At 39.0% G+C, this 26,639-nt stretch overlaps 1 protein-coding gene across 1 annotated transcript; it reads left to right on the forward strand.

Annotated features, from left to right (window-relative positions):
• Positions 1 to 26,243, forward strand: LOC149401491 (uncharacterized). The gene is made up of 9 exons (XM_089610746.1): positions 1 to 339; positions 785 to 1,069; positions 1,172 to 1,236; positions 1,360 to 1,445; positions 1,612 to 1,683; positions 24,359 to 24,490; positions 24,554 to 24,650; positions 25,670 to 25,941; positions 25,999 to 26,243. Exons 1-9 carry the CDS (start codon positions 1 to 3, stop codon positions 26,241 to 26,243), a joined length of 1,593 nt encoding a protein of 530 aa, XP_089466872.1.
• The last annotated feature ends 396 nt before the right edge of the window (positions 26,244 to 26,639 follow it).

Consider the following 26,639-nt stretch of genomic DNA (forward strand, 5'->3'; position numbering starts at 1 on the left):
ATGCCACCGCTTGAGGATTGCAACGATGGTGAATACCCAGTCGATGGAGAACTATTAGTCGTGAGGAGAGCTCTTAGTTCACAAGTGAAAAAAGAAGAAAATAATCAGCGCGATAATTTGTTTCATACTCGATGCTTCGTGAACCAGAACGTGTGTAGTGTGATTATTGATGGAGGAAGTTGCACGAATGTCGCGAGCATTGATCTTGTCGAGAAATTGGCGCTGCCTACCTTGAAGCATCCACGACCCTACCGTCTTCAAAGGCTTAATGATAGTGGAAACATCAAGGTGACAAAACAAGTTCTTGTGGCATTTTCGATTGGCAAGTATGAAGATAAGGTGCTTTATGATGTGGTGCCGATGGAAGCCTGTTACATGCTTTTGGGGAGGCCATGACAATTTGATAGGAGGGTCTCACATGATGGTTTCACCAATCGGTACTCTTTTACTCTTAAAGAGCAACCTGTTACACTTGTACCATTAAGTCCCAATCAAGTTCTTGCTGATCAATTGAAATTACAAACAAAAAGAGAAAAAAGAAAAAGAAAAAGAAAAAGAAAAAGAAAGAGGAAAAGAAAAAGAAAGAGAAAAAGATGAAAAAAAGGAATTTGAAAAGAAAGAGAGAGACATGAGTGAAAAAGTTAGTCTCAATGCAAAAAGAAGTGAGATCAAGAGAGCATTATTCACCCATCAGCCCCTTATAGTACTCATGTACAAGGAGGCTTTTTTATGTACTGATGATCTTGCCGTATCTTTGCCGAGCAACGTTTTCTCTCTTTTGCAGGAATTTGTAGATGTGTTTCCGGAAGAGGTACCTCCTGGTTTACCTCCTATTCGAGGGATCGAACATCAAATCGACTTTGTTCCTGGCTCCACAATCCCAAATCGACCAGCCTATAGAAGTAATCCGGAGGAGACTAAGGAACTTGAGCGGCAAGTCAGCGAGCTAATGGAGAAGGGACATGTGAGAGAAAGCATGAGTCCGTGTGCTGTTCCGGTGATTCTAGTGCCGAAGAAGGATGGGACATGGAGAATGTGTGTTGATTGTCGAGCCATCAACAACATCACGGTAAAGTATCGACATCCTATTCCTCGTTTAGATGATATGCTAGATGAATTGCATGGATCATGTGTGTTTTCTAAAGTTGATCTTAAGAGTGGATATCATCAGATTAGAATGAAAGAAGGAGATGAGTGGAAAACTGCATTTAAGACAAAATATGGATTGTATGAATGGTTAGTTATGCCTTTTGGGTTAACCAATGCCCCGAGTACATTAATGAGACTTATGAACCATGTTTTACGTGCTTTCCTTGGACATTTTGTTGTTGTTTACTTTGATGATATTCTGATTTATAGCAAAAACCTTGAGGATCATGTTGCACATCTAAAATTGGTTTTAGAAGTTTTGAGGAAAGAAAGCTTATTTGGAAATCTTAAGAAATGTACATTTTGCACGGATAAGCTTGTGTTTCTTGGTTTTGTTGTAAGTGCAAAGGGATTGAAGTTGATGAGGAAAAGGTGAAGGCAATTCACGATTGGCCAACGCCTACTTCGGTAAGTCAGGTAAGAAGTTTTCATGGTTTGGAAATCTATCATATTATGATGTAGGTGATGATTTGAGGACAAATCGCTTTCGAGAGGGGAAGAATGATGAGAATCGAGGAGCTAAAGTGGATGCAAGTGATCAAGGAGCTCAAATGGATACAAGTGGACCTGAGATGACTAAAAGAAAACTTTCAAGTGGTCCATTAAGTTTGCCTAGTGGGCCTCTCACAAGGTTTAAGGCCAAACAATTCAAAGAGGCTCTAAATGGGCTGATTCAACAAGTTAGCTCATTTGGGCCAAAAGTTTAGGCAAATCAAAAGCAAAAGAGCCTAATTACAATGATTAAGGTTCTACAAGACTAATCAGAATGCCTAGGTCGTTTTTAGGCATTGGATCCACATTTTTAACAATAAATAAGGCTGTTCACTCTTTTGGGAGTTACTGTTGTAACCACTCAGAATAGTTGGACGAATTTGGGCTGTTTATACCCATTTAGTGTGTTGTTTTGTGTGTTTTTATGTCAAAGACTTTCAGTTTCAAAGTTGTAAGGGCTGAGAGTTATTTGCATTTAGATTTCAGCTTTTATTACTAGTGTCTTAAATGTTGTTTTTAGAGCTGTTGGAGCAAAACGTTTTTGGCAGATTGTAAAGCCTCTCCAAAGCTATAAATAAGTGTTTAGGAGAATGTAATAAGATACAATCCCCTTTGAATGAAATATATGTGAGTTTGTGTCTTTCTTGTTCTTGAAAAGACATTTTAAACTTATCAAGTTTTCTTGTGGCGTTCAGCAACTAGCTTATCATCTTGATTCTTAAGTGTTCATCTTAAATATCTTGGTGTGGCGTCATATATATTGTAGGCTTGATTCTTATCTCTCTAGATATTGGGTCAAGTCTCAACATTCTAGTCCTTTGCAGATCTTGGGGTCTTTCTCCAATCTTTGTTATTGGGTCTTATCACATTTGCTGGTAAGGATCATATCACCATTTTCTTCTTGTATATCCACTTACACCCTACGGGTTTAATCCCTTCAGGAAGGTCTACAAGTTTCCAGACTTTGTTGACATACATCGAGTGCATTTCAACTTTCATGGCGTCAAGCCAAAGGTTTGATTCAGAACAAGCCATCGCTTGGCTATAGGAAACAGGATCATCCATGTCAGAGATGGCTACGAGAGAGTCTCCATAGGACATGTACCTGTCAGGCTTTTGAGTAACCCTCCCACTACGTCGAAGTACTACTTGACGAGATTCTGATGAGTTAGGTTGTGTTTCAGTTGGGGTAAGAACAGTTCTTACAAATGAGGTAGAAGCTTCCTCACCCAACTTTTCTTCAAGCACAATTTTGTTCCTAGGTTTCACGTCTTTCATAAAGTCCTCCTCAAGGAAACGAGCATTCGTGCTAACGAAAGTCTTATCGTCCTCGGGACTATAGAAGATGAAACCTTTGGTTTCCTTTGGATATCCCACAAACAAGCACAATTCAGACCTACTAGCGAACTTGCTAGTCTTTTGCCTTAGCACATGTGCAGGGCAACCCCGAATTCGGATGTGGCCCAGATTTACTTTACGGCCAATCCATCTTTCATAAGGAGTACCAGGAACCGTTTTAGACGGAACTTGATTCAGAATGTAAGCTGCTGTTTCGAGGGCATATCCCCAAAAGGAAAGAGGGAGTGATGAGTAACTCATCATTGATCTAACCATCTCCATAAGAGTTCGGTTCCTTCTCTCTAACACTCTGTTTTGTTGAGGTCTGCCAGGTGCGGTAAGCTGAGAAGCGATACCTTCTTCTTTAAGAAAGTCATCGAACTCTCCAGACATATACTCACCACCTCGATCAGATCGAAGGGTTTTGATCACTTTGCCAGCTTGCTTTTCCACTAAAGACCTTAAATACGTTAAAGGTCTCGGATTTTTGTTTGAGCAAATAGACAAAACCATATCGCGAGTTGATGAGGACATGCCCCAAAAGGAGCCGCAAGCAAAATACCAAGTGCCGGAAGGACCCGTGACGAGAGCTTGAGCGAGGAGATTCAAGGAGGAGCTTAACAATCTGATCATCAAGCTCCAAGATGAAGAAGGGGACAAGCTCGCAAAGGAGAGGATTCAAGGAAGCCAAGAAACAACAATGAAAAACGTTATTTGTGCTGAATTGAATTAGTCAGACTATTCCTATTTTTCTATTATCAGTTTATGTTATTTGGGCCAAGACACGTTATTTAAAACGCCTATAATGGTTTGTATTGGGCTGGTCCTTTGTAAACTCTATAAATTAAGCCTTTAGGCTGAATGGAAGACACACAATTCTGATTTCGAGTTAAACACTATTCTGTGAGGATTTTCATTCTCTCTTTGGTTCGTTTAGAACTATTCGAGTCTCTTACAAAGCGGTGCGTGTAGGAGTTCGAGCCCGACTCATCAGACGGCCATTCGCATCCGTCCGTGGCGTCATTCGATCCACCTTCATTCCTAAAACGTAGACGATCCGTCGCTGTGCTATTGGGGTATCGGGTCTCGGAGCTTCGTCGGCCGAGGTTCGTATCACGAGTAATCATCGGTGAAGGTAACGAAGTATTCGTATCCTCCACGTGCCTGTTGGGTGAGCGGACCACGTATATTAGAATGTACTAGTTCCAACAACTCAGTGGCTCTTCGACCCTTATCGTAGAAAGGTCGCTTAGTCATTTTTCCTTCTATGCAGGATTCACAAGTAGGTAGTGAACCTATTGCAGAGGCTTGGAGTGGACCGTCCCTCACAAGTCTCTTAATCCTATCTAGACTGATATGACCAAGTCTTAAGTGCCAGAGGTATGTTGATTTTGTTAGATCGGAGGACTCAGAAAGTTTGATCCTCTTTGGCTCCCTAACTAGATCGTTATCTATTTCGGTGTCTAAAAGAGAAGGTTGAGTGAGATAGATGTAGAAAAGAGCATTCTTCATACATGCATCAGTGACAAAAGAATTATCAGGAAACGACATACGAATTCCATTCTTAATGAACTTTAAACAGTAATCTTGCTCAAGAAGACGAGCAACGGATATTAAGTTCTTCCCAAAGGTAGGAACAAAATAAACATTATTCAAGTTTAAAGTGCGGTCTTCAAAATATAGCGTCACGAATCCCACAGCCTTTGCAGACACCAGGCTCCCATCACCCCATTTGAAACAGAACTCGCCTTCCTCTAAGCTTTTGGTTTTCTTGAAACCATTCAAGGAACAACAAATATGGTTAGTAGCAGCGGAGTCGAGAATCCACGTTGATACATAATCAGCTACTAAGCATGCTTCGGTAACTAGTACAATACTATGTTCCTTTGCTTTGAGACAGGTATAACAGTTCTTTTAATCGGCCTTGTGAGGTCTCTTCTTAGTTCCAGAGGCGGAGGCTTTTTGCTCAGTAGCATGTGCCTCTCCTTGATTCCTCTTTCTCTTAGTGAGACCTACAGTAGTGTGAAGTTCCTTCATAAGCTTTTAACAGTGTAATCTAGCTTGTTTATGGAGTAGTTCATCTTGGAGGTATTAAGAGATGCGGGGAGAGTTTCTAAGATCATATCTATGACATTCTTCCCATCAATCTCAGATCCTAGGATTTCCATTTTATTCAGAAAACTAATGATCCATATCATAAAGTCTCCAATAGGAGTCCTAGCCTGCATATGACAGTTCATAAACTGTCGGACTGCTTGTTGCCTTGCTTGAAGCCTTTGCCCTCCAAACATCTCAAGGAGATTGTTGAGCATGTCGGCGGCAGTCTCGATGTCACGATGTTGTTGTTGCAACACATTGTTCATTGATGCTAAGATATAGCACCTCACAACCTCATCGGAGCAGAGCCAGGCCGCCAAGGCGTCTTTGTCCTCTTGTGTTGAATCATCATTCATCAGAGGAGGACACGGGATGGTGAGTACCCATTTGTGCTTGTTAAAGGTAGGTATTATGTCGAGGTTATGTTTCCAATTAACGTAGTTTTTGGTTTCGAGTTTGTTCGAGGACAGAATGAAAGAGAGAGAGTTGGGAGACATTTTGCCTATAAAAGTTGAAACAAGTTTATGATTAGTCTTTTGGTTTAGGATTTAAGTTTGTTTAAGACTTTTGATAAAATCCAAAGGTGTTATAAACCAAACGATAATTTACTCCTTAGAGGGAAGGCCGCAAAAAATCTCCATTTATAAGTAAATGACACATCATTAATGCTTAGCCAAGATGTCAATACACCAATTTTGACCAGCCACCTTTTAAATTGGTTTGATCACTCACATCCTTTCGCAGGGCCTCAAGGAAGGATTACTAGGGATTGAGTCTAAGTGTGTAACCAACCACTTAGTCCAAAAGATTGACTTTGAAAAACAATCCGCCGAGGGGAGGTCTTGTCTCATTGTCTCACTCTTGGACTTAGCTCATTGAGCAATGATCAGTGCAAAGCGCCCTTGAGTACTCTCATTTAAGAGAGGGCCACAAGGGTGACTCTTAGTCTGGCGACAATTGCACTTTTCATTAGTGTTAGGGATCGTGGGTTACAAACATCAAGTATAACCCTCCCACTTAGTTTTTGGAGTTGGTACATCGACTCTTATAAGTTCGGAAACGGTTTTCTTAGTTATAGAGCGATAGAGCGTACAACTAGAAAAGAATCCTAGATTTTCATGTTCAGAGTAGTGTTAGTGCATAAAGGCACAAGGTACATACTCGGATATTTTCCTATTTTCTATTCGGGAAAGTGCATGAGGGAAGTGTGAACTTCAACTCACTCGAACACTTGAAAGTTTGAGATTACACATCTTTTTATTCTCGGCTTGTCTACGAAGAGACCTCCCACTCAAATTTAAAAGAGCATATAGATTTTAAACATATGTGATATAGATATAGTTTTGAAAACATTTTGAAAACTTATTTGATTTGGATGACAAAATATTTTCAAGTTTGAAAATGAAAACGGTTTTTCAAAATTCAAACTAGTTTTGTAAAATCACAATTTCAAGTTAAATTTTCAAAATTCAAAACATTTTAATCTTACACATCATGTTTATAATCTTATGAAAAACATTTTTGCTCAAGAAAATTTTCTCATTAGAGTTCTATAACTCATGGTAGTGGGGCAGAAAATCCGGAATTCTAAAAAACTGGACTTTCGGAACAGCCGCGCACCTCGGAGTAAAATCGCCATAACTGGCGGCTCCGATGTCCTATTGACCCAAAACCAGTGGCATTGGAAAGAGGACAGACAGAGCTTTAATTTGATTCAAGGATAATTAAATTTCGATTTATGAGCAGAGAGTTATACAATGTTTACTGCGGGTTTACTCTTGCTCGAAGAAAAAGAAATAATTAAAGTTCGGTCTTTTTAGGTGCGAAAAAAATCGAGTGTAACGGAACGTTTTAGGAGGTTGTTAAAGCTGTTATTTGTGTTTTATTAGCAAGGTAATAACATGGTATAGAAGAAATAACAACATGCATAAAACGATTCAAGTAAATAAAAGAAACTAGTAAGACACGAAAACTAGTCACAAAAATTACTCGAAATTTTCTCAAACTTTTAAAACACGTTTTTCAATATAAAAAATTAAAAACTTTTAGAACTGATTCTAATGTGTTTTAATAACATCCCAAAATCATAGAAAATCAGCATGATTTTTAATTTAAAGGCAAGAGCAATAAATTAAAAAAAAATCTAAGAAAACAATTCTAACTTGTCACAAAATTACTAAATGATACGAACCTCGGCCGACTAAGCTCCGAGACCCGATACCCCAATAGCACAGCGACGGATCGTCTACGTTTTAGGAACGAAGGTGGATCGAATGACGCCACGGACGGATGCGAATGGCCGTCTGATGAGTCGGGCTCGAACTCCTATACGCACCGCTTTGTAAGAGACTCGAATAGTTCTAAACGAACCAAAGAGAGAATGAAACTCCTCACAGAATAGTGTTTAACTCGAAATCAGAATTGTGTGTCTTCCATTCAGCCTAAAGGCTTAATTTATAGAGTTTACAAAGGTCAAATTCGCAGCTCCATGGGCCCCATAACCTAATAAGCCCATTTAGCCTTATTTAAGTACTAATAAGCATAAAACAAAGGACCAGCCCAATACAAACCATTATGGGCGTTTTAAATAACATGTCTTGGCCCAAATAACATAAACTGAAAATAGAAAAATAGGAATAGTCTGACTAATTCAATTCAGCCCAAATAACGTTCTTCATTGTTGTTTCTTGGCTTCCTTGAATCCTCTCCTTTGCGAGCTTGTCCCCTTCTTCATCTTGGAGCTTGATGATCAGATTGTTAAGCTCCTCCTTGAATCTCCTCGCTCGAGCTCTCGTCACGGGTCCTTCCGGAACTTGGTATTTTGCTTGCGGCTCCTTTTGGGGCATGTCCTCATCACTAAACTTTCGAAAACGATTTTCAAGCTCATAATTTTAAATACATGTACATGCATATCTTTTACCATAGCTCTGATACCATTTGTTGGAATCGATCTAGGGAAGAAGAAAGAGTTTAACGCTTCGGTAAGCGGCGGAACTTTAAAAATTTTCTTTTTCAAGTAAAACGTTTTTACAAACCTAGACAAAGAGCAAGCACATGTAAATAAAAACTAATATGAGCATTAAAGATTACTAACCTTTCTTGAAGCTTGAACGTTGAGAAGCTTTTGGAAAGTTGCAACGTTCGTCTCCCTCGCAGCACGTCTCTCTTTCTGTCCTCGCCAACTCAAGCAACCACGAAAGTTTCGATCACTAAATCACTCGAGAGAAAAAGGAATTAGTGTGTGGGCAATTTTAAACACTACGACTTAAGAACTAGTCTTGAAGTCGAAGAGCTAAACACTAGGTCAAATGAGGACCTAGGTGCCAAAACAAAAAAACAAAATTGAATAGAGAGAGAGAGGAGAGGGGCGGCCAGGCTAGAGAGAGAAGCTCTCAATCTCTAAAACTTGGGATGAATGAAATGTGTGGAAGGAGGCTCCTATTTATAGGAGAGGTCTCACCTTCAATAAGGTAGTTTCCTCGTCTATAGAATATCACATATTCATGAGCCAATTTCCCTTTTCCTTCATAGAGTCACACGGCCAAGACTTGCCAAGCAAGTCCTTGGATTTGTTTCCTCTTTTATTTGCTTCTCCCTCGACTCCTCTTGGCCGAAATTCCTATTGCCATGCATAGGAAATTTGTTTCCTCTTTTTCTTTTGCCAAGTATCTTGATACATTCATGCACAAAATATTATCTCTTTCTCTTGGGTAGTAGGCGCCCAACATGTTCTAGAAAGGCCTTTTAGAGCTTTTCCATTTATTCATGACAACATGAAAAAGGCCCATTAAGAATTTTCAATAAAATTCTTATGAAATGAAATTAATCCACAAGACCCAATAAATCCAATTTTGGCCGAGTGATATATGTCATCAAATGACCATGTCAAAAAATTTATTGACATTCATTTCATCCTATGTCTCAAAAGACAAAATTACCCTTTTGACAATTTTCGTAAAACTTGTCTCGTTTTTGTTTTGACTTAGCTTCTAGTTTAACTATTCCTACTCAATGTGATTCGTGACAGTGACCTCATGGACCCAAATGAACAAAGCTTGAGCTAAACACTTGGACTCAAAAGTTCACAAACATTTTCCAAGTTTAGCTTAATGTCAACTGACTCCACTAAAGAGTTGAGACTGAAAATCTCTCGGTTCAAATGAATTTATTTTCTACTCAAGAATTCAATAAAATTATGATGAGCGGATCCAGTTATGGCGATTTTACTCCGAGGTGCGCGGCTGTTACGAAAGTCCAGTTTTTTAGAAATCCGGATTTTCAGCCCCACTACCATGAGTTATATAACTCTAATGAGAAATTTTTCTTGAGCAAAAATGTTTTTCATAAGATTATAAACATGATGTGTAAGATGTTTTGATTTTTGAAAGTTTAATTGAAATTGAATTTTTACAAAACTAGTTTGATTTTTGAAAAACTGTTTTCATTTTCAAACTTGAAAATATTTTGTCATCCAAATCAAATGAGTTTTCAAAATGTTTTCAAAACTATATCTATATCACATATGTTCAAAATCTATATGCTCTTGAAAATTTAAGTGGGTGGTCTCTTGGTAAACAAGCCGAAATAATAAAAAGATGTGTAATCTCAAACTTTCAAGTGTTCGAGTGAGTTGAAGTTCACACTTCCCTCATGCACTTTCCCGAATAGAAAATAGGAAAAGATCCGTGTATGTACCCTGTTCTTTTATGCACTAACACTGCTCTGAACATTAAGATCTAGGATTCTTTTCTAGTTATCCGCTCTGTCGCTCTGTAACTAGGAAATCCGTTTATGAAATTATAAGAGTCGATGTACCAACTCCAAAAACTAAGTGGGAGGGTTATACTCGTTGTTTATAACCCACAATCCCCAAGACTAATGAAAGGAGTAATTGTCGATAGACTAAGAGTTACCCTCGTGGCCCTCTCTTAAGTGAGAGTACTCAACGGCGCTTTGCTCTGATCATTGCTCAATGAACTACATCCGAGAGTTAGACAATGAGACAAGGCCTCCCCTCGATGGATTGTTTTTTCAAAGTCGATCTCTTGGACTAAGTGGTTGGTTACACACTTAGACTCAATCCCTAGTAATCCTCCCTCGAGGCTCTGCGAAAGAATGTGAGTGATCAAACCAATTTACAAGGTGGCTAGTCAAAATTGGTGTATTGACATCTTGGTTAAGCATTAATGATGTGTCATTTACTTATAAATGGAGATTTTTTGCGGCTTTCTCTTGAGGGAGTAAATTATCGTTTGGTTTATAACACCTTTGGATTTTATCAAGTCTTAAACAAACTTAAATCCTAAACCAAAATACTAATCATAAACTTGTTTCAACTTAATTAAGCAACATATCTCTCAACCATCTCTCAGTCATCCTTTCCTCGAACAAACTCGAAACCAAAATCTACGTTAATTGGATACGTAACCTCGACATCGACCTTACCATTAACAAGCTGATGTGAATTCGTCGGAGAGATTCGTCGGAATTCAATTTGAGCGGACCGTCTATCGGAAGGTTTGGATATAGACGAAGCTTTCGTGCTCGAAACCTTCGAATTAGGATGGATAGAATGATGCCACGATGGGTTGCGGAATTCCCGTCGATAAATCGGACGAACGCCACAAGAATTTCGAGCACAAATTCTTGATAAGTTCTAGACTAAGAGAATCCTCTCTAAACACACAAACACACTTTTTTCATATATATTTCAAGCTTTCATTTCATCAAAAATCTATCTTTTACAAAACAAGTCACCAAGATTTATAGTGCATCTTGAGACCTTTTACATACCAAAAACCGATGAATGTAATTAGGAATAAATACAATTCAACACACATTAATACCTCGAAAATTAAAAATAAAAACTGAAGAGTTACAAAATCGGGCAGAAACTAAACCGTCCATTTTGAAAGCCTCAACGTCATAATTAGGCTTAAATCCCGAGACCCCACTTTGTGAGTCTTGTTTACTAGGTCGATTCCACTCAGAAAACACTACTGTTTTGTCCGTTTCGGTGATCTCAACATTCTTGAAACTGTAGCCCAGTTTGCCCTGCATCATTCTCCCCGTGTTTGACAGAATTCGTCCTCGAATTCGATGCATCTTTAGGTGGTGTGGAAGGAGGATGATGGTATTCTTGAATTCTGATGATCGAAACACCACTTCAAACAAAAAAGGCACATCAACGAAGTCATCATGGGCTCGATCGGCTTGACTATTAATCGTTGGAGCGATAGCTATCTTCACGACTTCTTGTTTTTCTTCGTCATCTTCTTGTTCTTCATAAAAATTTGGACTGCTCAATTGCTCACCAATTATTTCTTCTTCATCGTCGCTTTCATCGTAGATAGGATCACCGATTGGATCAAAGAAATATTCTTTTTCTTCGACATTAATCTTGAACACGTGTGAGTCGTCGTCAATGAATCCAGCAAAAAGTTGCATGATTCACGACCGTCTTCGGCTCTGATAAACCTTTTTTGTTTTTTGTTTTTCTTTTTTTCTTTTTTTCTTTTTTTCTTCTTTTTTTTTTGTTCTTTTTTTTTTTTTTTGACAAACTGGAATGGTATAGCCCAAAAGATTGTGGAGAAGAAGTATTCTAGGATATATAATCTGGAAGAAGGTATTTTGGAGGAAAGGAAAAGAGATAAATTAAAACACACAAAAAAAATATAAAAAGTTTCCTGGAGAAATAAAGTTTTCTGGAGGGACAAAAACTTTCTGGAGAGAATAACTTTCTGGAGGAAAACTTTCTGGAGGAAAGTATTCTGGAGATTTTTTTTTTTTTTTTTTTTTTTTTGTGGAGAAGAGGTATTCTAGGATATAACCTTTGATAGAAATTGGCTCTGATACCACTTGATGTGAATTCGTCGGAGTGATTCGTCGGAATTCAATTTGAGCGGACCGTCTATCGGAAGGTTTGGATATAGACGAAGCTTTCGTGCTCGAAACCTTCGAATTAGGATGGATAGAATGATGCCACGATGGGTTGCGGAATTCCCGTCGATAAATCGGACGAACGCCACAAGAATTTCGAGCACAAATTCTTGATAAGTTCTAGACTAAGAGAATCCTCTCTAAACACACAAACACACTTTTTTTCATATATATTTCAAGCTTTCATTTCATCAAAAATCTATCTTTTACAAAACAAGTCACCAAGATTTATAGTGCATCTTGAGACCTTTTACATACCAAAAAACCGATGAATGTAATTAGGAATAAATACAATTCAACACACATTAATACCTCGAAAATTAAAAATAAAAACTGAAGAGTTACATAATCGGGCAGAAACTAAACCGTCCATTTTGAAAGCCTCAACGTCAGAATTAGGCTTAAATCCCGAGACCCCACTTTGTGGGTCTTGTTTACTAGGTCGATTCCACTCAGAAAACACTACTGTTTTGTCCGTTTCGGTGATCTCAACATTCTTGAAACTGTAGCCCAGTTTGCCCTGCATCACAAGCACAAATGGGTACTAACTACCCCCTGTCCTCAAACGAATGATGATTCGACACAAGAGGAAAAAGACGTCTTGGCGGCCTGGCTCCGATTCGATGAGATTGTGAGGTGCTATATCTTAGCATCAATGAACAATGTGTTGCAACAACAATATCGTGACATCGAGACTGCCGCCGACGTGCTCAACAATCTCCATGAGATGTTTGGAGAGCAAAGGCGTCAAGCAAGGCAACAAGCAGTCCGATAGTTTATGAACTGTCACATGAAGGCTAGGACTCCTGTTGGAGACTTTATGATACTGATCATTAGTTATCTGAATAAAATGGAAATCCTAGGATCTGAGATTGATGGGAAGAATGTCATAGATATAATCTTAGAAACTCTCCCCGCATCTCTTGATACCTCCAAGATGAACTACTCCATAAACAAGCTAGAGTACATTGTCACCAAGATTATGAAGGAATTTCACACTGCTGTAGGTCTCACTAAGAGAAAGAGAAATCAAGGAGAGGCACATGCTACTGAGCAAAAGGCCTCCGCCTCTGGAACTGAGAAGAGACCTCACAAGGCCGAAAAGAAAAACTGTAATGCCTCTCTCAAAGCAAAGGAACTTAGTATTGTACTAGTTACCGAAGCATGCTTAGTAACTGATAATGTATCAACGTGGATTCTTGACTCCGCTGCTACTAACCATATTTGTTGTTCCTTGACTGGTTTCAAGAAAACCAAAAGCTTAGAGGAAGGCGAGTTCTGTTTCAAATGGGGTGATGGGAGCCTGGTGTCTGCGAAGGCTGTGGGATCCGTGACGCTGTCTTTTGAAGACCGCACTTTAAACTTGAATAATGTTTATTTTGTTCCTTCCTTTGGGAAGAACTTAATATCTGTTGCTCGTCTTCGTGAGCAAGATTATTGTTTAAAGTTCATTAAGAATGGAATTCGTATTTCGTTTACTGATAATTCTTTTGTCACTGATGCATGTATGAAGAATGCTATTTTCTACATCTATCCCACTCAACCTTCTCTGTTAGACACCGAAATAGATAATTATCTAGTTAGGGAGCCAAAGAGGATCAAACTTTCTGAATCCTCCGATCTAATAAAATCAACATATCTCTAGCACTTACGACTTGGTTATATCCGTCTAGACAGGATTAAGAGACTTGTGAGGGACGGTCCACTCCAAGCCTCTGCAATAGGTTGACTCCTTATTTGTGTATCTTTTATTGAAGGAAAAATGACTAAGCGACCTTTCTCAGCCAAGGGTCGAAGAGCCACTGAGTTGCTGGAACTAGTACATTCTGATGTATGTGGTCCGCTCAGTCAACAGGCCCGTGGAGGATATGAATACTTCGTTACCTTCACTGATGATTACTCAAGATACGATTTTGTCTATTTGCTCAAACACAAATCCGAGACCTTTAACGTATTTAAGGTCTTTAAGGCTTTAGTGGTAAAGCAAACTGGCAAACAGATCAAAACACTTCGATCCGATCGAGGTGGTGAGTATATGTCTATAGGGTTCGATGACTTTCTTAAAGAATAAGGTATCCGTTCTCAGCTTACAGCACCTGGCACACCTCAACAAAACGGAGTGTCAGAGAGAAGGAACCGAACTCTAATGGAGATGGTTAGATCAATGATGAGTTACTCATCGCTCCCTCTTTCCTTTTTGGGGTATGCCCTCGAAAAAGTCGCTTACATTCTGAACCAAGTTCCGTCTAAAACGGTTCCTGGTACTCCTTATGAAAGATGGACTGGCCGTAAAGTAAATCTGGGCCACATCCGAATTTGGGGTTGCCCTGCACATGTGCTAAGGCAAAAGACTAGCGAGTTGGCTAGTAGGTCAGAATTGTGCCTGTTTGTGGGATATCCAAAGGAAACCAAAGGTTTCATTTTCTATAGTCCCGAGGAAGATAAGACTTTCGTTAGCACGAATGCTCGTTTCCTCGAGGAGGACTTTATGAAGGATTTGAAACCTAGAAGCAAAATTGTGCTTGAAGAAAAGTTGGGTGAGCAAGCTTCTACCTCATTTGTAAGAACTGTTCTTACCCCAACTGAAACACAACCTAACTCTTCAGAATCTCGTCGAGTAGTACTTCGACGTAGTGGGAGGGCTACTCAAAAGCCTGATAGGTACATGTCTTTTGGAGACTCTCTCGTAGCCGTCTCCGACATGGATGACCCTGTTTCCTATAGCCAAGCGATGGCTTGTTCTGAATCAAACCTTTGGCTTGACGCCATGAAAGTTGAAATGCACTCGATGTATGTCAACAAAGTCTGGAAAGTTGTAGACCTTCCTTAAGGGATTTAAACTCGTAGGGTGTAAGTGGATATACAAGAAGAAAATGGGTCCGGATGGGAACGTCGAGACGTTCAAAACACGACTTGTGGCTAAGGGTTATACCCAACAAGAAGGGATTGACTATGAAGAAACCTTCTCGCCAGTCGCGATGCTTAAATCCATCCACATACTCCTATCCGTAGCTGCAGCTCTCGACTATGAGATCTGGCAAAAGGATGTCAAGACAGCCTTCCTGGATGGTAATCTTGACGAGCGCATTTATATGGCTCGACCAGACTGTTTCGTAAAAAAATGTCAAGAGACCAAGGTTTGTGAGTTACTTAAGTCCATTTATGGACATAAGTAAGTCCATTTATGGACTTAAGCAAACATCTAGGTCATGGAATATTAGATTCGATGAAATTGTGAAAAGCTTCGGCTTTGAACAGTCAATAGATGAGCTTTGTGTTTACAAGTTAATACACGAAGGCAAAGTTGTGTTTCTGGTACTGTATGTCGATGATATATTACTCATAGGTAACGATGTGGGTAAATTATCTGAGGTTAAGGTTTGGCTAGCAAAGCAATTCGACATGAAGGATCTAGGAGAAGCCGCGTACATTTTGGGGATCCAAATCTTTCGAGATCGGAATAACCGGACCCTGTCGCTCTCTCAAGCATCTTATATTGATAAGGTGATGGATCGCTTCTCGATGCAAGACTCCAAGAAGGGCCAAACACCCTTTAGGCATGGAGTTTCACTCTCTAAGGACCAGTTTCCCATGAATGCACAAGAGATTGAAGCCTCATGTATGCTATGCTTTGCACTAGACCTAACATATGTTTCGCTGTTGGCGTAGTTAGCCGTTTCCAATCCAACCCTCGACCCGAGCACTGGATTGCTGTTAAGGATGTTCTCAAGTATCTTCGAAGAACTATGAACTTGGTGCTTACATATTCAGGTACTTACCTGACTATGACGGGATACACCGTATCCGATTTTCAAGCGAATAAGGATTCCATGAAATCCACTTCGGGATCTGTGTTCATCCTTAATGGTGGAGCTGTTGTGTGGAGAAGTACTAAGCAATCTTGCATTGCTGACTCCACAATGGAAGCAGAATATGTGGCGTCTTGTGAAGCATCCAAAGAGGCTGTATGGCTTAGAAAATTCCTTAAGTATTTGGAAGTTGTTCCAAACGTCGACGAGCCCATGACCCTTTATTGTGATAATATTGGGGCTGTCGCTAACTCAAAGGAAGATCTAAGCCATAAGCGCTCTGAACATATTGAGAGGAAATACCATTTGATTCAAGAGATCGCGCAACGCGGAGACGTGGAGGTGAAGTATATCTCTAGCAAATCCATTCACCAAGGCCCTAGCGAACAAGGTCTTCGACCAACATCGAGAGGGATTAGGCACGAACGACTACACACATTTTCTTTGAGTCAAGTGGGAGTTTGTTGTCAATGGTGCCCACAAGAAGAGTTGTAGTGTGTATTTATGTACATTTTATGTCATATAGTCTTACGAAGACTCTTGCTTGTAACTGCTTATTTATTAATAAAAGATGAAACTTTCATTCAATCTTCCTTGTCTGAAGCTTTATGATAAACAGACTTAACAACTTACGAAGAGACAAATGTAGATTTGCATGAACAAACTCTTCGTAGTTTGCTTAAAACGATATATTCGCAATCTAAGGGTCAAAGGACTATTGACCTTAGTACGATTGTTAGGAGAATCTATGATGTCTGGTTATGGGGCATTGAGAGTTGGAGACTCTATAGTTCTTCTAGGTATCTTACGAAGGTACTGAATTGACCAGTGCACTTCTAGAGACAAAATAAGAACAAACCATTTAACCTGTTATGTCTCGAAGTCACTATCTATGAATTGCATCATGCTTACCGTAATCCTGAAATGAGACATACCATTTCACAGCTTACGTATTCTCATTTGAGAAAGTCAGATTTTGAACTCACTATGTGATTCCGAACATGGCATATTGGTGAAGTACTAAGTTATGAGAATGTCATGAGTCACTTTGTGAAGTTCTCATAGATATGAAATTTATGTACAAGATTGCTGAAATTCAATGTATATCACCAATTTGCTTTGTTCCTTGGAGTGTGAATAAATGAACTGGCCAGTGTCCAAATTGAGTCTTGACTCTTTTGGATGAAACAATGTGACTTGTTAGCCCCTCGTCAATACATTGTTTCTAACTTATTCACAAGCGACAAAGGAGTTGAGGAAATAACAGCTAGAAGGGTAAAATGGTAATTTTGTAAATTCCGACTAGCTGATGATATTCATGAAGGGTAAACATATATAATATTCAGTGGATCCGCTCATCATAATTTGGTTGAATGCTTGAGTAGAAAATAAATTCATTTGAACCAAGAGATTTTCAGTGTCAAGTCTTTAGTGGAGTCAGTTGACATTAAGCTAAACTTGGAAAAGGTTTGTGAACTTTTGAGTCCAATTGTTTAGCTCAATCTTTGTTCATTTGGATCCATGAGGTCACTTTCACAAATCACATCGAGTAGGAATAGTTAAACTAGAAGTAAGTCAAAACAAGAACGAGACAAGTTTTACGAAAATTGTCAAAAGGGTAATTTTGTCTTTTTGGACATGGCATGAAATGAATGTCAATAAATTTTTTGACATGGTCATATGATGACTAATAACATTCAGCCATGATATGATCATTGGGCCTTGTGAATTAATTTCATTTCATAGAATTTTAGTATAAAATTCTTAATGGGCTTTTCGTATGTTGTCATGAACAAGTAAAGAAAAATCTAGAAAGGCATTCTAGAAGCCTTTTGGCTGTCCAACCCAATGAAATGGGAGATAAAATTCGTGCAGCCCTTAGAGAAAAAGAGAGATTATTTTGTGCATTAATGTATGAAGATACTTGCCAAAAGAAAAAGAGGAAACAAATTTGCTTCTAGAAGCAAGGGAATTTTGGCCAACTAAGGGAGAGTAAATGAGGAAACAAATCCAAGGCTTTGTTGGACAAGCTTGGACGTGCAAAGCAAGGGAAAAAAGAGGAAATAAGATTTTCTCATGAATATTTGATATTCTATAGAAACGAGGAAACTACCTTTTGAAGGTAATTCTCCTCCTATTAATACCCCACCTCATTTCTCTCACTGCATTCATCCAACATAAGTTAGAGATTGAGAAACTCTCTCTCTAGACATTGTTGGCCGATCCTCTCTCTCTCTCTCTAGTTATTTTTTGTTTTTTTTTGCACCTAGGTCCACATTTGACCTAGTGTTTTAGCTCTTCGACTCTAAGACTTGTTCTTGAGTCGTCATGTTTAAAAGTGCCCACACACTAATTCCTAATTTTCTCGAGTGATTATAGTGATAGAAACTTTCGTGGTTGCTCGAGTTGGCGAGGAAAGAAGAGAGGTGTGCTGCGAGGGAGACGAACGTTGCAACTCTCAAAGCTTCTCAATGTTCAAGCTTCTAAAAAGGTTAGTAATCTTTAATGCACATAATAGTTTTTATTTACGTGTACTTGCTCTTTGTCTAGGTTAGTAAAAACGTTTTACTAGTTAAAAGAAAATTTTTAAAATTCCACTGCTTACCGAAGCGTTAAACTTTTTCTTAAACCCTAGATCAATTCCAACAGATAAGGTGATGGATCATTTCTCGATGCAAGACTCCAAGAAGGGCCAAACACCCATTAGGCATGGAGTCTCACTCTCTAAGGACCAGTCTCCCAAGACTGCACAAGAGATTAAGGACATGAGAAAAATTACTTACGCCTCAGCCGCATGAAGTCTCACGTAGTTAGCCGTTTTCAATCCAAACCTGGACCCGAGCATTGAATTGTTGTTAAGCATGTTCATAAGTATCTTCGAAGAACTAGGAACTTGATGCTTACATATTCAGGTACTGACCTGACTATGATGGGACATACTGAATCCGATTTTCAAGCGGATAAGGATTCCAGGAAATCCACTTCGGGATCTGTGTTCATCCTTAATGGTGGAGCTGTTGTGTGGAGCAGTGTTAAGCAATTTTGCATTGCTGACTCCATTATGGAAGCAGAATATGTGGCTGCTTGTGAAGCATCCAAGGAGGCTGTATGGCTTAGAAAATTCCTTAACTATTTGGAAGTCGTACCAAACGTCGACGAGCCCATGACCCTATATTGTGATAACGGTGGGGGTGTCGCTAACTCAAAGGAACCTCGAAGCCATAAGTGTTCTAAACATATTGAGAGGTAATACAACTTGATTCAAGAGATCGTGCAGCGCGGAGACGTAGAGGTGAAGAAGATCTCAACGGTGGACAACCTGGCAGATCCATTCACCAAGGCCCTAGCGAACAAGGTCTTCGTCCAGCATCGAGAGGGATTAGGCATGAAGGACTACATATATCTTCTTTGAGTCAAGTAGAGGTTTGATGTCAACGGTGCCCACAAGAAGAGTAGTAGTGTCTATTTATGTACATTTGATGTAATATAGTTTCACGAAGACTCTTGCTTGTAAATGCTAAATCATTAATAAAAGTTGAAACGTTCATTTATTCTTAATTGTCTGTTTGAAGCTTTATGATAATCTATAGTCTTTAGTTTGTAAACAAGCTTAACAACATATGAAGAGATAATCAATTCACAATCTAAGGATCAAAGGACTATTAATCTCAGTACGATTGTTAGGAGAATCTATGATGTCTGGTTCTGGGACATTGAGAGTTGGAGACTCTATAGTTCTTCTACGTATCTTCTGAAGGTAATGAATTGACCAGTGCACTTCTAGGGACAAGATAATAACAAACCATTTAACCTCTTATGTCTCAAAGTCACTACGTATGAATTGCATCATGTTTGCCACAATCCTGAAATGAGACATGCCATTTCATAACTTACGTATTCTCATTTGAGAAAGTCAGAATTCGGATTCACTATGTGATTCTGAACAAGACCTATTGGTGAAATACTAAGTTATGAAGATGTCATGAGTAACTTTGTTAAGATCTCATAGATATGGAATTCATGTACAAGATTGCTGAAATTCAATGTATATCACCTCATGCTTTGTTTCTTGGAATGTGAATAAATGAATTGGCCAGTGTCCAAATTGAGTCATGACTCTTTTGATGAATCAATGTGACCTGTTAGCTCCTCGTCAATACATTGTTTCTAACTTATTGAAGAGCGACAAAAGAGTTGAGGAAATTATAGCTAGAAGGGTAAAATGGTATTTTTGTAAATCTCGTCTAGCTGACGATATTCATGAAGGGTAAACATAGATAATATTCAGTGGATCCACTAATCACAAATTAAGTTAAATTTTTTAGTAGAAAATAAATTCATTTGAACCGAGAGATTCGCTGTGTCAACTCTTTAGTGGAGTAAGTTGACATTAAGCTAAACTTGGAAAAGGTTTGTGAACTTTTGAGTCCAAGTATGTTAGCTCAAGCTTTGTTCATTTGGATCCATGAGATCACTGTCACAAGTCATATCGAGTAGGAATAGTTAAATAGAAGCTAAGTCAAAACGAACGAGACAAGTCTTACGAAAATTGTCTAAAGGGTATTTTTGTCTTTTTGAACATAGGACGAAAAGAATGTCAATAAATTTTTTGACGTTGTCATATGATGACAAATTCCACTTGGCCATAATAAGATTTTTGGGCCTTGAGGATTAATTTCATTTCATGGAATTTTACTTGAAAATTCTTAATGGGCTTATCTTTTGTTGTCATGAACAAATGAAGAAATATCTAGAAGGTCCTTCAAGAAGCCCCTTGGCCGTCCAAACAAGAGAGAAAGAGAGACCAATTTTGTGGATTGATGTATGAAGATACTGGCCAAAAGAAGAAGAGGTAAAAAATTTCCTCTATAAGAAAATAGGGTGGCCGGCATTCACAAGGCAAGAGAGAAGCAAAACAAAAGAGGAAACAAATCCATGGTCTTCTAGAAGACATGTTGGCCATGTAACTTAAAGAGAATAAAGGTAATATTTGCTCATGAATATGTGATATTCTATAGAAGAGGAAACTACCTTGTTGAAGGTAATTCCTCTCCTATAAATACGGCCTTCATTCTTATTGTTTCTCATCCAAAAAGTTTTAGAGATTGAGAGCTTCTCTCTCTAGACTTGGCCTCCCATCTCCCTCTCTCTCTCTCTAGTGCCTTTCGTTTTTGTTTTGGCACCTAGGTCCACATTTGATCTAGTATACTAGCTCTTCGACTCTTAGACTTGTTCTTGAGTCGCCGTGTTTTTAAGTGCCCACACACTTATTCCTTCTTATCTCGAGTGATTTATGTGATAGAAACTTTCATGGTTACTCGAGTTCCCGAAGAACGAAGAAAGACGAGCTGCATAAGGAGACAAACGTTTCAACCTTCCTAAGGCTTCTCAACGTTTAAGATTCATAAAGGTTAGTAACCGTGTAATCGCTTTTAGATAGTTTTAATAATAACATGTGCTTGCTTTTTGTCTAGGTTAGTAAAATCGTTTTACTTGTTTAAAAGAAAATTTTTATTTTCCGCCGCTTGCTGGAAGCGTTAAATCTTTTCTTGACCCTAGATCAATTCCAACAGTGGTCACCATGCAGTCTTCGAAATGAAGTGCGAGACCTCTGAGAATACTTTGTAGGAGAAAGCATCTATTATGTCGTCGAGGAGGAATTCCATTCGTTTCACGGCCCAAATGCTGGCCGAGGTACGCACGAAAAATTTCAAACTTCGGAGCCTCGCTCCTTATGATGGTATAGCAGATCCCGCTTACCATATCCAACATTGTGAAACCTGGATGACGATACAGGGTCTCGTTCCCGGTGCCATGTGCCAAACTTTTAGTTTTACCCTCGTCGGACCCGGCTTCGAGTGGTTCAAGAACTTAAGGCCAGGAAGCATCCAATCGTTCAAAGATCTGAAGGACATGTTCCACCCACGCTTCGCTACATCTATGGTCTAAAAGAAGACCAAGATGTACTTGTGGTAAATCAAGCAAGAGAGTGGTGAATCTCTTAGATGATATCTTGGCTGATTAACCTAAGAATCGAATAAGGTGGATCGCTTTGACGATAGTGATGCAATCGTCGCAATCATTGAAGGCTTGCGAACGAGCGACTTCCTTAAGTCCGTCGTCGGTTGTGTCCCTTCTACCATGGCCGAGTTATGACTCGAACCAAGACGCGTACTTGTAACTGCTGAATAATTAACAAAAGTTGAGATGTTCATTCATTCTTCCTTGTGTGTTTGAAGTTTTATGATAATCTATAATCTTTAGTCCCTAACAACATATGAAGATCAAAGGACTATTGATCTCAGTACGATTGTTAGGAGAATCTATGATGTCTGGTTATGGGACATTGAGAGTTGGAGACTCTATAGTTCTTATAGGTATCTTCTGAAGGTACTGAATTGACCAGTGCATTTCAAGAGACAAGATAAGAACAAACCATTTAACCGCTTATGTCTTAGAGTCACTACGTATGAATTGCATCATGCTTACCTCAATCCTGAAATGAGACATGTCATTTTATAACTTACGTATTCTCATTTGAGAAAGTCAGAGTTCGGAGTCACTATGTGATTCTGAACAAGACCTATTGGTGAAATACTAAGTTATTAAGATGTCATGAGTAACTTTGTGAAGATCTCATAGATATGGAATTCATGTATAAAATTGCTGAAATGCAATGTATATCACCTCATGCTTTGTTCCTTGGAATGTGAATAAATGAACTGGCTAGTGTCCAAATTGAGGCATGACTCTTTTGGATGAATCAATGTGACTTGTTAGCTCCTCATCAATACATTGTAACTAACTTATTCACAAGAGACAAAGTAGTTGAGGAAATAACAACTAGAATGGTAAAATGGTAATTATGTAAATCCCGACTAGCTGATGATATTCACAAGAGACATAGATAACATTCAGTGGATCCACTCATCACAATTAAGTTGAATTCTTGAGTAGAAAATAAATTCATTTGAACCGAGAGATTCTCAGTATCAACTCTTTAGTGGAGTCAGTTGACATTAAGCTAACCTTGGAAAAGGTTTTTGAACTTTTGAGTCCAAGTGTGTTAGCTCAAGCTTTATTCATTTGGATCCATGAGGTCACTGTCACAAGTCATATCAGGTAGGATTAGTTAAACTAGAAGCTAAGTCAAAACAAGAACGAGACAAGTTTTACGAAAATTGTCTAAAGGGTATTTTTGTCTTTTTGGAAATAGAACGAAATGAATGTCAATAAATTTTTTTGACATTGTGATATGATGACAAATGATAGATTCCAAACGGCCATTTCAATATATTTTGGCATTGAGGATTAATTTCATTTCATGGAATTTTACTTGAAAATTCTTAATGGGCTCTCCTTATGTTGTCATGAACAAATGAAGAAAAATCTAGAAGCACCTTCTAGAAGGTGTTGGCCGTCCAATCCAAGGAGAAAAGGGAGACCAATTTTGTGCATTAATGTATGAAGATACTTCCCAAAAGAAAAAGAGGAAACAAATTTCCTCTATGATTATAGGATATGGGCGGCATACACAAGGCAAGAGAGAAGCAAAACAAAAGAGGAAACAAATCCATGGTCTTCTAGAAGACATGTTGTCCGTGTGACTTAAAGAGAATAAAGGCAATATTTGCTCATGAATATGTGATCTTCTATAGAAGAAGAAACTACCTTGTTTAAGGTAATTCCTCTCCTATAAATAGGGCCCTCATTCTCATTGTTTCTCATGCCACATAATTTAGAGATTGAGAATTTCTCTCTCTAGACTTTGCCGCCCATCTCCCTCTCTCTCTCTAGTTCCTTTCGTTTTTGTTTTGGCACCTAGGTCCACATTTGACCTAGTGTTTTAGCTCTTCGACTCTTAAACTTGTTCTTGAGTCGTCGTGTTTAAAACTGCCCATACACTAATTCCTTCTTATCGCGGGTGATTTATGTGATAGAATCTTTCGTGGTTACTCGAGTTCCCGAAGAACGAAGAAAGACGAGCTGCGTTGGGAGATGAACGTTTCAACCTTCCTAAGGCTTCTCAACGGTCATGCTTCACAATGGTTAGTAATTGTATAATCGCTTTTAGATAGTTTTAATAATAACATGTGCTTACTCTTTGTCTAGGTTTGTAAAATCGTTTTACGTGTTTGAATTTTTTTTTGTTTTCTGCCGCTTGCTAGAAGCGTTAAATCTTTTCTTAACCCTAGATCAATTCCAACATCAATCCGTAACTCCACAATGTGACCACCATATCGGTTGGTCCGCAAGGTGGAGATTTAGCCTAACAATGTGATACGAACCACGCCAACAAAGTGACGGTGACCCGAAACCAATGTTGGTGCCTTCGCAAACCAGGATCTCAAGTTCGATTACTCCGCGACCCAACGCCTAGAAGACGCGAACCATGGAATAATGAGGACGCCACAAACGAATGTGTAAGTTTGCTTGATAAGTCAGGGATGAACACCACAAGGAAGATCCTGGTTTGTGAAGGCACCAACATTGGTTCCGGGTCATTGTCACATTGTTGGCGTGGTTCGTATCAGAATGGATAAAATTCGTAAGGGCCGCGTCTCAAGAAGGCGACGCTAGGCACATCAACCTCACCTACGAGGAACCTTCGTCCATGCCTAATGAGACGATGTATTTCACGGATGAACACCACAAGGAAGATCCTGGTTTGTGAAGGCACCAACATTGGTTCCGGGTCATTGTCACATTGTTGGCGTGGTTCGTATCAGAATGGATAAAATTCGTAAGGGCCGCGTCTCAAGAAGGCGACGCTAGGCACATCAACCTCACCTACGAGGAACCTTCGTCCATGCCTAATGAGACGATGTATTTCACCAATGAAGAGGCCAAGCGAGTTGTGTATGTTGGAATTGATCTAGGGTTAAGAAAAGATTTAACGCTTCGAACAAGTAAAACGTTTTTACTAACCTAGACAAAGAGCAAGTACATATAAATTAAAACTATAAATGAGAATTATAAGTTTACTAACCTTTGAGAAGCTTGAACGTTGAGAAGCCGTTGGATGGTTGAAACGTTCGTCTCCCTTCGTAGCACGTCTCTCTTCTTTCCTCAGGAACTCGAGCAACCACGAATGTTTCTATACCAATAATCACTCGAGAAAGAAAGGAATTAGTGTGCGGGCACTTTTAAACACGACGACTCGAGAACAAGTCTCAAAGTCGAAGAGCTAAAACAGTAGGTCAAATGTGGACCTAGGTGCCAAAACAAAAACGAAAAGAACGTAGAGGGAGAGAGAGAGAGGAGTGGGCGGCCAAGCTCGAGAGAGAAGCTCTCAATCCGTAAAACTTTGGAATGAATGAAATGAGAAGAATGCGGGATCTATTTATAGGAGAGGTTTTACCTTCAATAAGGTAGTTTCCTCTTTTATAGAATATCACATATTCATGAGCAAATATTTCCTCTTTCTCTTTCTCATTTGGGTGTGTGACTTCAGGCTTCTAGAAGCAAAATTGTTTCCTCTTTTGCCTGCCTTGGCCGCCCATCATACATTCCTCCTAGAGGAAATTTGTTTCATCTTTTTCTTTTGGCAAGTATCTTCATACATTAATACACAAAATAAACTCTCTTTCACACTATGGCATGAACGAAATTCAGCCTTCTTTTCCTAGGGTTGGACGTGCAAGGCCTCTAGAATGGGTTTCTAGATTGTTCTTCATTTGTTCATGACAACATAAGAAAAACCCATTAAGAATTTTCAAGTAAAATTCCATGAAATGAAATTAATCCTCAAGGCCCAATAAACCCAATTTTCCCCTTTTGAAATTGTTTATGGTTTCAATCCTATTACGCCTTTGGATTTACTTCCTTTGCCTAGTTCTGAACAGGTTAATCTTGACGGCGAACAAAAAGGCTGCATTTGTACAGTCCCTCCACGAGAAAGTTCGGCTCAACATTGAACGCCGCAATGACCAATACGTGAAACATGCGAACAAAGGGCGCACCAAAGTCATATTTCAGCCTGGCGATTGGGTTCGGGTTCACTTGCGCAAGGGGCGTTTTCCACAACAACGCAAATCAAAATTACTTCCACATGGCGATGGTCCTTTCCAAGTGGTCTCCAAAATCAATGACAATGCTTACAAACTCGATCTACAAGGTAAGTACAATGTTAGTGCTACTTTCAATGTCACTGATTTGTCTCCTTTTTATGCAGATTTGGATTTGAGGGCAAATCCTTTCCAACTCGGGGGCAATGATGAGGACATCACCAATAACAATCAGCCTAGCACAAACATTGATACTTCGGATGGCCCATTGACGCGAGCCCGAGCAAAGAGAGTCAAAGAGGACGTATCCATTCTACTCAGCAAGTTCCAAGCCCAAAACATTGACTTTGATGAGCCGAAAATACTCAACATCATTTCGGCCCAAAATGAAGTCTTGGACAGGCCAATTTGAAGTTCATCCAGGTCCACAAATCAACACAATCAGCCCACTTCTTCATTTGGACGTCCACTATAGAAGACTCTTCATTTTCCACAAGTCCTTTCATTTTCAAAGACTTTTCATTTACAAAACTTTTCATTTCCAAAAGACTTTTCTTTTCTTAAGTCTTTTCGTTTTCATTTGAATTTATGTTAGTGTTTTAATTATGTCTTTTGGTATACTTGTAACCATCATTTGAAGTTATATTTATAGGCAACTCAATCTGAATGAAAATCAATCAACATTTCTGAAAACACTTTTGTGAGAAAATACTCTCTAATTTCTTAGGTTCTAAATCGTTGAACTTATCAAGGCAAATAACTTTGTGGCGTTCTTCGAGTTCTAGACTTATCAATAGTTTCATTCCAT

Source organism: Urtica dioica, chromosome 4, assembly GCF_054948205.1.
Source record: "Urtica dioica subsp. dioica isolate 48M chromosome 4, U.dioica_male_clone48M_v1_H2, whole genome shotgun sequence".
In the NCBI taxonomy this organism is placed as follows: domain Eukaryota; kingdom Viridiplantae; phylum Streptophyta; class Magnoliopsida; order Rosales; family Urticaceae; genus Urtica; species Urtica dioica.